The sequence below is a fragment of the Dromaius novaehollandiae genome, chromosome 7 (assembly GCF_036370855.1).
Source record: "Dromaius novaehollandiae isolate bDroNov1 chromosome 7, bDroNov1.hap1, whole genome shotgun sequence".
Classification (NCBI taxonomy): domain Eukaryota; kingdom Metazoa; phylum Chordata; class Aves; order Casuariiformes; family Dromaiidae; genus Dromaius; species Dromaius novaehollandiae.
Genome location: NC_088104.1, coordinates 32,942,700 through 32,957,043, shown reverse-complemented (window position 1 = coordinate 32,957,043; position 14,344 = coordinate 32,942,700). Strand labels below are relative to the sequence as shown.

At 37.8% G+C, this 14,344-nt stretch overlaps 1 protein-coding gene across 5 annotated transcripts in view; it reads right to left on the bottom strand.

Moving 5' to 3' along the window:
• The window catches only part of MYO1B (myosin IB), a 118,129-nt gene that overhangs the window by 27,725 nt on the left and 76,060 nt on the right, over positions 1 to 14,344 (bottom strand). For all 5 annotated transcript variants that reach the window (XM_064515106.1, XM_064515109.1, XM_064515108.1 and 2 more), the window contains 3 exons: positions 4,475 to 4,579; positions 2,942 to 3,004; positions 1,941 to 2,141 (listed from right to left, as the gene is read on the bottom strand). In XM_064515106.1, the coding sequence (XP_064371176.1) occupies positions 1,941 to 2,141; positions 2,942 to 3,004; positions 4,475 to 4,579 (369 nt within the window). The remainder of the gene's footprint in view (positions 1 to 1,940; positions 2,142 to 2,941; positions 3,005 to 4,474; positions 4,580 to 14,344) is intronic.

The window sequence follows — 14,344 nt, the reverse complement described above, 5'->3', positions numbered from 1 at the left end:
AGCTTCTTTTGTTGATCAGTTCTGGTATCTGAAAGAAAAAAAAAAACCAAAACTTTTCTCCGCTGATAACTTTGGTACACCACCCTCTTGCCTATACTGTGAAACAACTTTTTTTTGGTTGACAAAACTTTTTCTCCCTCTGTTTTTAACTCACAACAGCAAAAATACCTTTTCCCTTCAAAATCCTAACGCTTACACTATTTATGTAACTAAACCAAGACATTAAGTATCACCTGTGAAACTTTTTGAGATCTCAGCAACAAGTCGCCATCTGGGCAGTCCTCAGGGGACTGCTATTTCCAAGGACTTTTGCTAGGAATGCAGTCCAATGACAACAAACATGAATGCAAAGATGTGACAGGCAGCTGGAGGCACAGGAAGCTTCCAGAGAAACTTTGAGATCTCCAAGAGTGCTACCGTTTTATTTTTATTTTTAATTTTGAATGGAGGGAATTTAGTTTGATTCATTCTGACAAGTCATCTGGCTGATAATACAGAGTCTTCAGCTTCATGATTTCACAAATATTTCTGGGTAGGTATGTATTACGTGCACAGAACAGTGAATCAAATGGACATAGCCATATTTGTTGCGGCTATGCAAGTGTTGTGCTACAGCAAGTGACTGTGAACTCAGAGGGCATTTTTACTTAGAATACATGATTCTGACAGGTATGGGATATGTCACTACTGAAAAAAAATATTCATATGAACTTACTTATATTCAAACTTTTGCTGCCCAGTCACTAGATCAAAGTGTTCTCAGCTAAGGATGGAAAAACAATCCCAAAATAGTAGGAATTCACCGACTGCTCTCCTGAGTCAGGGAATGCTGGGAACAATTGAAGACCCTCGCCGGCTGCTAAAAGCCTCTTTGCAAGCTTTTTCAGAGCACTTAGGTATTTTCAATTCATCCTGAATTTTGACAACCAAAGAAGGATCTAAACATTAGTCCCTGATGGATTATACCCAATTACAAAGTCTCATTAGCAAATACATGATGTAATGCTATTATATGGCTACCTGAAAGGGTGATCGGAACGTTTGACATCTCCAGCACCATCACTTTCATAAGCAAATACAGCTTGACGGTTTGCTCATTCAACTATGTGAAAATTTACAATACTGAGAAAGCATCCAAAACTAGGGATGAATGAGACAGTCCTAGGGAAACAGAACACTTCCCAGATCATCTTCAGTCCATGAAAGTAACAGCCCAGCAGATTCAAACAAGAGGTGTAGTTTCAGCTCCTATTTTTGCTTTTTTAAAAGCTCAGAAATAAGTTGTCTTCTTTTTACAAACTTAATGATTTTAATTTTTATTAATAAAAAGTCATACTGAATTATCCATTAAAAACTTTCATCAGACTTGTATTTAGTCAGATTGTATATCCTACTAAAAAGCAAAATGCATTTAGAAGCCCTCTGTATAGCTTCCTCTTCCATCTGTCCAAACACTGACTTTCAAAATAAATTCACTTCCTTCAAATTTATATAAACTCCACTTTCTCATCACAACAACTAAGGACTTCAGCTACTTCAGTGACAAAGAACATGGTTTTTGAAATATATTGCCTTCAAATGCGTGTGAATTTTTGTCATTCTAAACAGTATATTTGTTTTCAGAGACCTAGCACTACAAATATTTTACCAGCAAAGTACATGGTACACGATTCTGCTGTGCTGAAAGGAGTACTGTCCTTCACTTCAATGAGTGCAGCATGAGCTCTCAAGAATTTCCAGCCAAAATTACGTATTTCAGGTTCAAGACTGGAAAGATTAGGGCTGCTCTGGATTTTCTGACCAATCATTGACTCAGACAATTCTACTCTATTACCCCAACATTATTTAACAGCGGAGGAGCCTCAGCACCGCACCAAACCGTGACTTCACCCACGAACAAAATGTGCCAAGAGCCATGAACCCGTTGCTCTGCTAAGTACCTTGCCGGCGTAATGCTGAATCCGGAAGCAGCTGTGAGGCAGGGAGGTGTCATTGAGGAAACGCAAGCACTTGCTCATCCTGCTCTCAAAATGCTGATGAGTGGCACAGACTTGGTTCAGTTTTTCTAGAAAGGTCTCATCAGTGACAGTCCCCGGTCTCAGGCACTCTTCATCGAGCATGGCCAGAATTCCAGTTTGGTTCTGAAGTTTAGAAACAAGACGTCTGCAGTTTCAACATTTGTTTTCATCACGTTTACATCAACACATACATATGAGAGCTCTCTTCTGCTTAACTGACTTCTGCTACCCAGGAACATGTTTTTCAAACCATCTCAAAGTTTAGCCAGTTCTCTTTTCCCATTTTCAACGTATTTCCGACATCTGCATTTTTTGAAAGACTGCTTCTGACATTTGAATTTTATGACTTCTTTTTACTTTTACAATTTCATGTCATTTAGTCAGACTATAAAAACTCCAACTTAAGAAGAAAGTAGTCAGATTATGGTAAAGTCATATACATTTTCTATTAATGGTTAAAAACAGTTCTTTTTTAACTATGAAAGGATTTCGACCTTCTTGTCATATTAAGTCCATAGGAATCCTTATGAGGCACAAGTACTTGCTGCATCTGCAGCATTCAGGTGTGAGTTCTTTGGTCCCATATAAAAAGAAATGCTATTTGCAATGCAGCATATGATATCTTCTAATGAAAACAGCATAAAATGTACATGTTTCAGTTTTCTTTTTGTTTTTGTTTTTTTTTTGCATAGGTGTTGCCGAATGTTTGTAAGATGGAATAACAGCATATAGCTGCATCCAAAAAACCTTATTTTTTCAGTAAAACAAACTCCTAACACACAAAATATGATGATTAACACAAAGAGTGGTTTGTTTTACAAAAGCAAAGTGCTCTCACTGTAGTGAGGGTGAGGGCAGATTTTATAGCTAAATCCAATACATGCATTAAAAACTATTCATGAAGATACTTGAATATAACTTACATTTTCTATTAGGTCACAAATTATAGCATTGTTGAAATACTCAATGTGAGTCCATTCAATCCCCTATAAGAAAAAAAAGAAAGCATGACCAGAAAAACAACTGAAGGCGCTTTTTCTCTAGGCAATCTAAACTATATTCCACTTAACTAAGATGCTATTTTAGAACTTAGTTCTATATGCTTACCAACATTTTATTTATTAAGAAAAAAAATGCAATCATCTCCTACTAACATTATCTGCGCAACATGAATGCCCTTGAGCGGCTGCCAGCGCTGCTTCCCATTCCATTCCCCCAATCGGTGTCAACTTCCCATGCACTTGGCTGGAAAAAAGCCAAAGCTTGATCCTGCAAGGCCTTGGGTCAGTCAGTCCTTCTGTACACTCCCAATGTTTATAAGGAAATAAAGTCCATTTCAGTACAAGCATCTGAGATTAAAATTTCTATGCTCTTAGGTTTTTTTGAACAGGAGGAAGAAAAAGCTAAATTTAGATGAGACCATCTGAAAAATGCAGCGTCTGGCTAGTGTTCAGATATTCCTAATATCTTATTTTTTCCAAATATCAGCAAGAAAACTGTCAGGATGAAATGCCAATGCAACTGGAGACAACAGAGGTAGGGTGGAAAAGAACTGGAAAAGAAAAAGATTAATTTCATTCTTAATTTGCATTCTGCAGTAACATCATACAATTTAGTTCTTCAGATTGTCTGAGACATAATTCAATAAGCAAATTGCAGTAATTATATTTCAAGAGTTTCACCAATGAATGCAAAAAGAAAAAAGACATGTCAAAGCTCTGTACTATCCATCGAATTACAAGGCAGGAACTTTTACACAGCAAAATGGTTCCATCCAATTTGAGTAAGGAAAATGTGTGCCAGTTTCTGCATTTGTGAACGGATATTTTGTCTGAGCTCTGTGTATCATGGCAGTACTGCTAAAACCTCCTAGAACTTTAGCTTGAAGTACACTCACAGAACAACATCAAACAGCAGAGTTTGGGCTCCAAAACATAACTTAAAATTCACCCTTAAAACTCACACAGCTCACTTCGGGACCTGACTGGGAGAAAACTAGAAAGAAAACCTATTTGGAGTTACTTTCATCTTACACGATGCCATTTCATCCATCTATTTCCCTTTTGAAACGAGATGAGTTGCAGCCATTTTTGGAGTGGGTCCCAGAAGCTACTGTATCACCCAAAACATACCCTGTACCACAACAGTGCTAATGCCAGAAAGGAAGTCTAGTCTTCTAATAAATTCATTAGCCCTTGCTCAGAACTATCATTCATCGTTGCCAACAATACATCCAAATGAAAGTTTGGTCTGTTTTATGCCCGCAGAGTTCATAACATGAGACAAAACCAAAAATAACTTCTTTTGCTTAATTTAACTATCAGGCAGAGCTACAAAGACATGCTCCATGGCAGGCCCACTTTCAAACGTGACTTTGTTCCCTGAGGAGAGGTGCGAGCATGCATAATTATGACACTGGGAAGGAGGAGATAATGAAAGACTGATTTAAGTATTACCTCTCGGATGTATTCCTCCTGCTCTTCTTTGAGGGTAAGTTCAATGAAGATCTGCTGCAGCTTCTCATTACAGTAGTTGATAATGAATTGCTCAAAGCTGTTGTCCTGTCAGATAAAAGATGTTTGTATTTGGCTGTTGTGCAAACACAGTGGAATTCACCTGGACTAAGCTCCTGCAGCAGCTGCAAGCTAACAAGCTGCTTTACTAACTACTCCTAATCTTGAGATGTGATGGTTTGAGTTATGTTATATTGAGAAATAGATTAGTTTGGAAACTTCAGGCCAAATCCTTCCCTGTGCCTTCCTTCACTGGAAGAGACCACAAACCTATAGAGCTTTTTATTTATGATGCCTCTGTATCAGTTGCTTGGGAAAAGTCATATGGATGCCTGTGCTGTCAGGGAATAAACAACAAAGTTTTGCCTGCACTAGTCTATTCCCATATGCAAAATATGATCTCCTGCAAGTTCTGATAAATAAAATTATGACAGTAGCACTAGCTCTTTTCTGACCAGGATCACACAGTATCAAATATAATATCCTATTTCTCTACAAACTGAGGCCCAAGCTGCTATTCTGGTTGTGGCTGAGCCTGGGTTAAGAGATTATTGGCTCCAGAGGTCAACACAGCCTCCTCCCTGCCAAAAAATTGCTCATGTAATTGCCCCCTAAAATGGTGGGAATTAAAAGAACTTTGTCAACCAAAAAAACTTTAACGGGGATAATTCATATAAAACTAGGTTAGGGAGCAAGCACATGTGTAGCAAATTGCAGAAGAGCCTAGGGAACTGAGCAGAAATAGGGAAAGTGGGATGGGCGGTGGCGAGGCTGCTGGGCGACGGCAGCCAGAAGAGCACTTTTAAGTGCAGCTGCCCTGGCAGGAGCTGCGGCTGCTGCAGGCGTCGGGCCGTGATGGACGGCTGTCACACGTAAGGCGCTGCCGCAGCCATGTCCACAGCAATGCGCTGCAGGACCCAAAACCACGGCCACAGCGAGCTCCTAGAGACCACACGGAAAACCCTCGCACACGAAAGTCAGCTAAGTTTTACAGTTAACTTCATCAGGGCAGGATTTCATCATAAAAGCTGTTGCTGATCATCTCATCGCCTTTATGTTAAATGAGTGCAGTTTAGAGTCCAGGTGCTCAGTTTTGAGGATCTGTTTCAAATGGCATTTTCAAACAAAAAGAGAACAGCAGCTTCATTGTTTTTCTCCAATGCTTATTAGACTCATTAACAGTATAAGAATTCCATACACGTATCCACAGAAATAACTGCAATCAAGAGTAATGTTGGATATCCACTACTGGACTTTTCTTCTGGGCTTTGCTGGTTGGGTTTTTTTGTTTGTTTTTACTTTTTCTTTTTTATTACTAGTCATCAAGACAACACTTTGGTTATTTAGGAAGCCTGGAAATTTATATCACAAACTGCTATGCCTTTTTACACTATTAAATAAACCTGCTATACAATACCTGTGAAATTCAAGTTATGATGATGGAATTTTTATGACTAAGGGCAACTGCAATCATTTAAATGTTTGAACTTAGGATCTGGTTGCTAAGATAAGATTAGGAACACACAAGCAGATTAGAAAAGATCGAGATAGCACAAGTTATCTTCATCATTTTGGTTTAAGTAAAGCAAAATCATAGCTGATCACCAAACTTCTCTGCAGCCACATCAAATTCTGCCCCTCATACCAACCGCAATTATCAGAGATTGCAACGCTTGCATAGCTCCAGACCAGAAAGTTAAAATTTAGCATGCATCAAAATCAGCACTGCAAACAAGTCATACTTACTGCACTCTGTTGCAAAAAGAAATTACATAAACTGCCGTCAGTACTCACACAATTTCCATAGCAACACAGAATACAAAATGACTATCAGCATTTATTCGGTGTACCAAGTAGATGAGTCTTTTTATCAGATTCTTTCTTGTATGTCACTCTGAAAATGTAAACTGCTACATAAAGGTTATATATCACACTTTCATACATGTGTGTATCTTTAGGTTCTATCCAAAGATTATCAAATAAATCAAGGGATCGAGGCACATCCGAGTGTAACAGAGAACAGCACTCTCGCATTGTCACGTCTGTAAATCAGTGTGTATCATTTGTCTCAAAAAGCCACATATATAGCCTTTGGTCGATACATTTCAGTGAAGGGAAGGGGGCGAAAGAGAGGACACGCAAGGAAGAACAACTAAAAGTTTATTTGACACATACAGAAAAAGTAAATATATCTAAAGTGATGGCCTTCAAGCAAAAAGACCCAAACTGACACATCACCTTGGCAATGAGGAAGGGTAAAATACAGTCTGTATCCTCCTGCCAGATGCATGCCACCCACTGCAGTTTTTCTCCAAAAGACAGTGTTCTTCCACTTACAAGGACAACAGGATTTTTAGTTTACATATTATATACAGTCTTCATTTTCAAAAGAGGATGGAAACTGAACTGCAATTCCAGCTGAACCATTTAACTAAAAGGTCCATTAACAATATACTAAAGTAATAGCTAAATGCTTGCCTGATTCGATGTATCTTATGTCTATGACATTTATGGTTTGCCAAAGAAAAGCAAACCAAAGTCCACACAGCTCTTCACAAATCACTTTAGTCTAGGAAATTCTATTTGAAGTTGCCAAACTATTGAAAATTGCTATTCTTGGAAAAAAACGTCATTGAACATCAGTAGTAATTTTGGTATTTGCGTGCAAGATAGAGCATAAAAGGCTGATAATTATAGCAAAGAAAAATCAAGAAAAACATTTGTAACTATGAAAATTCTCAAAACAGCTCTGAACAGACCAGAAAACATTCTCAGCTTAAATGTACTTTGGAAAGAAACATTTTGTGCCACAGGTTTTGGGAAACACTACAGGAAAAACTGAATAGAATGTTTGTATCTAGGCAAATTTGAATAAGAATAAATTCACAGAATTTCTGTTGCCTATGTTATTGTATATAACTTTTCATTATGTGAGGGCTACACAAAGCCTAGAATAACACATACAAATTGTAAGGCTTTCTCCTCTGATATTTTAATGACAGCTCCTTGAAATTAATATGTTAGAACAAGCAAGGGCTATAAAGGACTTTTGACACTGGTCTTCAGAAGACAACAGAGAATGATTAACGTCAGTGACAGCACATCACTAAACTGATACAAGAGAAATAGGCTGAGAGGACCCAGCAGTCAGAGACTGTATTTGCTCCTCATGCTGAATATTCTGATTAAGTGATAAAAAAGGCTTTGATGAACACAGAAGCAGCATGGTCAGACCCAAAATTTCCTCGGAAGAGTTAGTAAACTCAAATATTGTTAGGAAATTTCAGGGGAAATAAAAGGAATATTTAAGGCCAGCATTTCTCCACTGCTGAAGAGTGCAGGCTTCTTTTCCAGGCTGCAATCTGCTACTTTAATGTTAAAAGCATCACTTCAATCACTGCATTTAAGAGTAACATTTCCAAACCATCCCTTTGAAGCCCCTGTGGAATACATAATGTCACCTTTGGGGAGGGGAAAAAAATCCCACTCAGTCTCTCAAATTTAATTAAAGGTGCCAGGAAACAGCACGTCACCTGAGATAGGTTTAAAGTCATGTCAAATTAGTAGATACAGATGAAACAACCACACTTAGCTTATCCTCTCAATCTTTATCAGGTGCAACAATGAATTTAGACAACAACTAGAAAGATTCACTGATGAAAATCAAAGCTTATTTCATCATATTTTTCACTTTACAAATAATGGTCTTGATCATAGAGTTTTATTATTTATCAGCCTTCAGACTACCACGTATCAGGGTGCCATTTCATGACAGGCAAGTTTCTGAACTCCAAAATATTCTGCTCCGCACAAAAATATATTGCTCGTATAAACTAGCAGATCATTATATTATACTCACTGAGGATGTTAGACTTGATCATGAAAAGACAAAATTTCAGGGTTTGAATCACTTCTGTTACTTAAACGACATATAGGTGCTTGAAAGTCAAAGGAAAATATTTTTGTCTCTTAATATTTTACCTAATTTCTTTAGAAGATTTCAATCACACATAACACAATTACCAGAAAAAAAAGGATGTTTCTGACCCTATACATTGTTACACCAGCAAAATACCAATAATAAAAGACAAAATGAAAATACTTTTGTCAAAAAAAAAGAAGAGAGTGAAAAAAATTGGGCTAAGTGTCTCATACTGGCCTTAGGCAGAAATGTCAACATGCTGATGCTGAGAATCACTTTTTGCATTACATTTATAGACACAAAGTATCTAAAAAAGGGGGCATTTGCCTAGGAAAGCCAGCTACCTTCTAACTTTCTCTCCCCATAGACAAGGCATGTTCATTTTGGAATACCCAGATCCTAGTGATTGCCAAAGATGCAGAGGCAGCTAAGATACCTAGTTTTTACTGAGAGTCAGTGCCTCTGGAAAGGCAGGTTTCTCAGCATTAATATTGCCACTCTTTTATCACCCAATCTACAATCAAACATCAAGACATCAAAAGCATGGTATTTTTCTATGCAGGGCAAAAGAAAAAAAAAAAGCTAACAGTGCAGCAGACTTCTGCAATACCCCTCACACTAACGCTCACTAGGATAGCAGCATTTCACTGTGGTCCTGTTCTTCTGTTTACTTATATGAACATTTTAGTATACAAACTTACTTGAAAAATATCTTGTGTAAATCAGATTTTAAGCTCTGTGTTTCTGTATAAGTATCTCTGCAGGCAAAGAACCTGAGAAGCATATCATTTAATTAAAAATATTCCACATACATGTAATCAAACTTTATGTGTCATAGTGTAACTCATGGAAGGCAGTAACAAAGACAGATGCCCAGACCTCAGGGATTATTTGTTTTCCATATTTGCATAGCAGAGCTGACTTCAGTCCTTATTGATGTTATCGGCAAAACTCTCCCTGGTAGAGAACCAGGCACTCTAAAAACCTGTCTTGTTCTCATCTGCGGTCTCTGGACACACAGGTCTAAACCAAATTTGGAGATAAAAAGGCAAGAACCCATGCTGAATCCAGCAGATAAAATAATGCATGTATGATCCACAGGGACATCCAGATACAATCAACTTAACAAACCTGACCTGATAAATGAGTCCCAGAACAACAGGAATTACAAGTAGGGAAGAACCTACTATACAGTCCTGTCCATTCCTCTACTAAGAAATAATTGTTGCTCTAGGGCAAAATGTTATTTTCATAAGCTCGGACAGAGCATTCATGTATATTTGCTCCAGCATTTCAAAAACTTCCTCTGTTGAAAGCACATAGCCAACAGGATTTACTTCATAAACCTTTTCTCTCCAAAATAAACCTCTCTAAATACTGACATTATAATGTGATTAATTAAATGGTGATTAACCTTATGGGATGAACCTCTGTTTCTGCATATTCCAGCACTCAAGAAAATGTATTTCAAAATCTCCATGGCACTTAGCAATCCAAGCAAGGGTCAATCTCTGTAAAGCTCTGCATTTTCACAATACCTGCCAACAAATGTACTTGATCAATTATTAAAGATTCAGTTCTCTTCTTTCACACTAGACTGGGCTTTGCCCTGTGCAATCAGATTGCATATTTTGGCACTTCGGCTTTCCAATACACAATACATGCTGACAGGCAATTTAAAAAAGGAAATCTGGTGCAAGGTATAGTGCCTAGAAGAGAGAGTTAGAAATTACACTCTAGAGATTAAGGCAACTGCCAAGACAACAGATATCTGTGGTTCAGTTAGAGAGAAAGCTAAGACGTGGAGGAAGGGTCCCCAGAGTCTAAACCTGATGATAACAGAAGATAAGCCAATTTTCTTCATATGCTTTTTTCCTAATAACTCTCTTTCTAGTTATTTGACCCTTCTCCAGTAAAAAGTGTCCTCAGGGAAAAAGAAGTCTCTAGGTCAGCACCATCTCTCAGACCTCAGCATGCTCCACCACATCTCTGCAAGGGTTATTTCCTTCATTTAATGAACAAGATACAAAAAGGCAAAGCAGCTATGCAGCAACGGGACCCAGCTGTCCTGTAGGCTTGCAGTAAAACTGGAAGTATCTCCCCAATTTTGTCATGCCTTACAAACCTCAGAAAGGTATTTTTCAGTGTTTAACCCCTCCCTATTTGGTTGCCTCCCTTTGAAGAGAGATAATTACCACAGCTGTGAACATGTTAATATAATGACACTTCATATTTCTAACAGAATTCTCTCAGTAAAGATAGCACTGCTTCATCAAAGTCCTGATGACAGTTTACATATAGCTGTATAAACAATATTACTAATTTTCTTTCGATCATCACAAGATACTTCTATACACATGAAACAAGATAACCATGCTCTTAGACCATAAATAGAAGTGTTATCAAAATGCACCACAAACTGTGAGAAAAGGACACGGTTTTACTGCTGGGTAGCTTGGGGTTTTTTTGGTGGTTGTATTTTTATCTACTGCAGGTTTTACGCAGAATGTGTTGGATGCCTCCGTGTCTTTGCATGTTCTTGTAGATCTGGCTCCAAAGGAGTGGTGTGAATGGACAGATTCCTCCCCCTTCCTCTTTGAGCCCAGCAGATTTCAACCGTCAGCTTTGTCTTGGAGTCTGCACGTCTACAGCCTCAATCTTTAGCCCAGTTAAACGGGCAAGCAAGGTTTATCTGAGAACCAAAGATCCAGCATTCAAATCGTCTCAGACTGAGCCCCAACAGACTGAGCCCCAACAGAGGGCCAAACAGTAACAGCCATGCTCATCCTGCAGCCTCTGCTCTTGCAGCCACACTCCCAGTGCAATCCCACTTCTCACCCAGCTAATAACTGGGGAACAGACGGCTGCATCTAGGAGTTCAGCACAATGCATTCGTACTCTCAAACTGACTTCCAAAGGCCTGCAAATTGCAAGAATAAGCCTTGTTTGGCAGCCTTTACTTTCATAAACCTGTATTCTGAATCATGAGTCTCATCTAGTGGACCAGCTACACCATGGCACCCGAAAATTCAGAATAAAGCCTTTAAGGTAATTAGCATAAGCAGTCATTTCGTCTCCAAAGGGCAGGCAGGATGGGTATTGAAGCTTGTTCCATAACCTTCATCTTTACATACCCTTGGTCTTGTTCACACCAGAAATGAACAGAAGAGCACCAGAATTTGAAAATAAAATATTCCACCCAACTAGAATAAGTCTTCTCCTCATCCCTGTGGAAATCTGCCAGGCCCTCAATCATCTCTGTTATACAGCTTTTACTCCTCAATTCAATCTTGTAAACCCTAACCCTTCCACAACCCTACCCCAACATTTTGCAGAGATGTGGAAACCACTTCTGCCCCAAAATACTGAATCAAATATGAAATCAAACGGGGCCAGCCCTAAACCTACCCAGCAAGCCTGCAACCTAGCCAGCTCTGAACTTCCCAGTGCCACTAACCATAATCCCAGCCCCATCCCAAATCACAGCCAAGGCTGCAGACTAAGTGCACACTCAGCTGTTCAAAAATTCAGATAAACAAGCTGGTAGCAATTAGTGTCAGACTTCGACCCATTGCTCAAGCCCCAGCAGCATTACACAACCAACCTGGTCCTGTAGCCTGTATTTTCATGTTAATCCTAGTCCCTACATTTTTGTCCATAAACAATTCACACAGAGATACCCAACATTTAAGTATTTGGCTTTCAAAACATTTGGCCCCAGCATACCGCTCACCACAAAGGGCCTGGCAGAATTCAAAAATAAACACAGCTTTACAGCACCTACTCGGTGGATTGTTTAATCAAGCTTGCTGCCAAACCTATGGAGGCTGAGGATTATCAATAGATTTGAATCCCATAATCTGAGTTTTTGGACAGCCGAGTCCTTAAATCTGTTTTCTTGGATAGCTTTCAGGTTTGTCTGAAAAAAGGCTTTTTGTGTTTGATAAAAATGCCAGCCAGCTGAAACCAAGTCCCAAACAGTATACGCCAACATTATCGACACTCCAATATCTTTCCACTGTTAAATTTCAAGAACATTCCAGTTCCTTTAAGTAAACTTCTGCTTAAGTAACAGAACATTGTAAAAATAACAGCAGACAGTAATAAAATAATCAAAACCAACTGCAAAATAATCTCATTTATACAGACTTCAGCTTGCATATAACAAAACAGGGCTACTACTGTCATCAGAATATCAAGTTTAGGACTTTTCAGAATGGTAAATTCTGCATTTTTTTCTACTCTACTTTTAGGAGGAAATGTAAAATGATTTAAGGAACCATCCTAAATAGGATTAAGCCCCAAGAAATATAGTTTGCCCTGCCCATTATGGAAAACAAACAAACAAAAATCTCCCCCAAACCTTCAAATCTGTAGCAAAGTAACATTTTTGCAGTGGAACTAGATTATTCTATAATGTTTTCCAGTAAAATTTAAGTGAACTTCAAGACAGAACAGGTAGCTAGAATATCATTAGCTTATTCTTTCAGTCATTCTCTTGGGCAAGAGCAATATTAAAAACAAAAAAAATTCACCCTTCAGTAAACAGGTATCTATTTATTTCAGTGGTATCAATCTTCACATGTAAATACTTAGGATATATATGAAAACCTTGTACCACCCCTCCTATGTTTTCTGACATGTTCTGTCTCTATCCCCAATTCGCTTCTGTCTAGTTGTAATCATAAATAAAGACAGAGAGGGAGAAAGTACTTTTAAGTCCATGAATTTCTTGGGTTGTTTACGCTCCTTTATAAAGTACAAAGAAACATGAGGTCAAAGAACATGCACTAATGATAAAGCTATATGCTACCTGAGCAGACGCATTTTTAAAACAGGCCTTTTTACCTTCAGCATATTGAGTAGCTTATAAGTTTAAAATGCACAGGTTTACAGAGAAAGGAGTATTTCAAATGCACTTTTACCAACAAAATTCTTCATACAGATCATGTTAGTTCTAACCGTCAATAACGGACATAACAAAATCAAGATACGACCACACTTAATAACTGGGTTAAAAAGGGGGCTTCGCATTTTTAGTCAGTGGTTGTAACTCATTTATAATTGATGAATATTGCCATTAGCTACACTTCAGCTAATATTTTGAATGTTTAACAATCATGTTTATAAAACTATCCCATGGAGAAACACTGCAAATTCCACTACACATTTTATGCTATAAATTTTAAGACATTATTGAATTTTCCTCAAGTTACTGTATGGCATATGTGTTAACATTTCATTCAATTATTGATTAGTTTGATATAATTAATTTTAACAGTATATATTTTCTGTAAGTTGGTTACTTATATCCTCCACAATAATTGTGTTTCAAAAGCATTTCTTCAAGATCTTTAATAACTTTGTGAGATTCGATCACTCGTTATAACACTCTACATAAACATATTCAGCAAGAATCCTGTTAACTGACCTTACTACATGCAGATTCACTCAAGTGAGCACGAAAACAATTATATTGTCTCTATATAGAGTTCATTAAACAATTATTTTACTCAGTTTAAGGGTTATGACATTAAATCTTTTGTTCCAACTAGAGCTGCATGGAAAATTAACTATTCAGGCTTTTTTCATAACAACTAAAAGTAGAAAATACAAATTATTTTTTCAAAGATACAGACGTTCTGATTTATTTAGTGTAATAAATAAAACTGGTATGGAGTACTGCATGCTGCTTTCAATAAATCAGCAGTTTCCAATTAAAAAATTACCCTGTCTGGAAACACAGGGATGACTATATGGGTGGTACCAGAAATATAGCTAATTCAAGATTTTATAATGGATTGTTTTCTACTATTAAGCCTTTGAATTACAGTACTGTCACACAGTCCCAATAGTAAATCTGTACCAGTAACTCCAGGAACATAAAACAA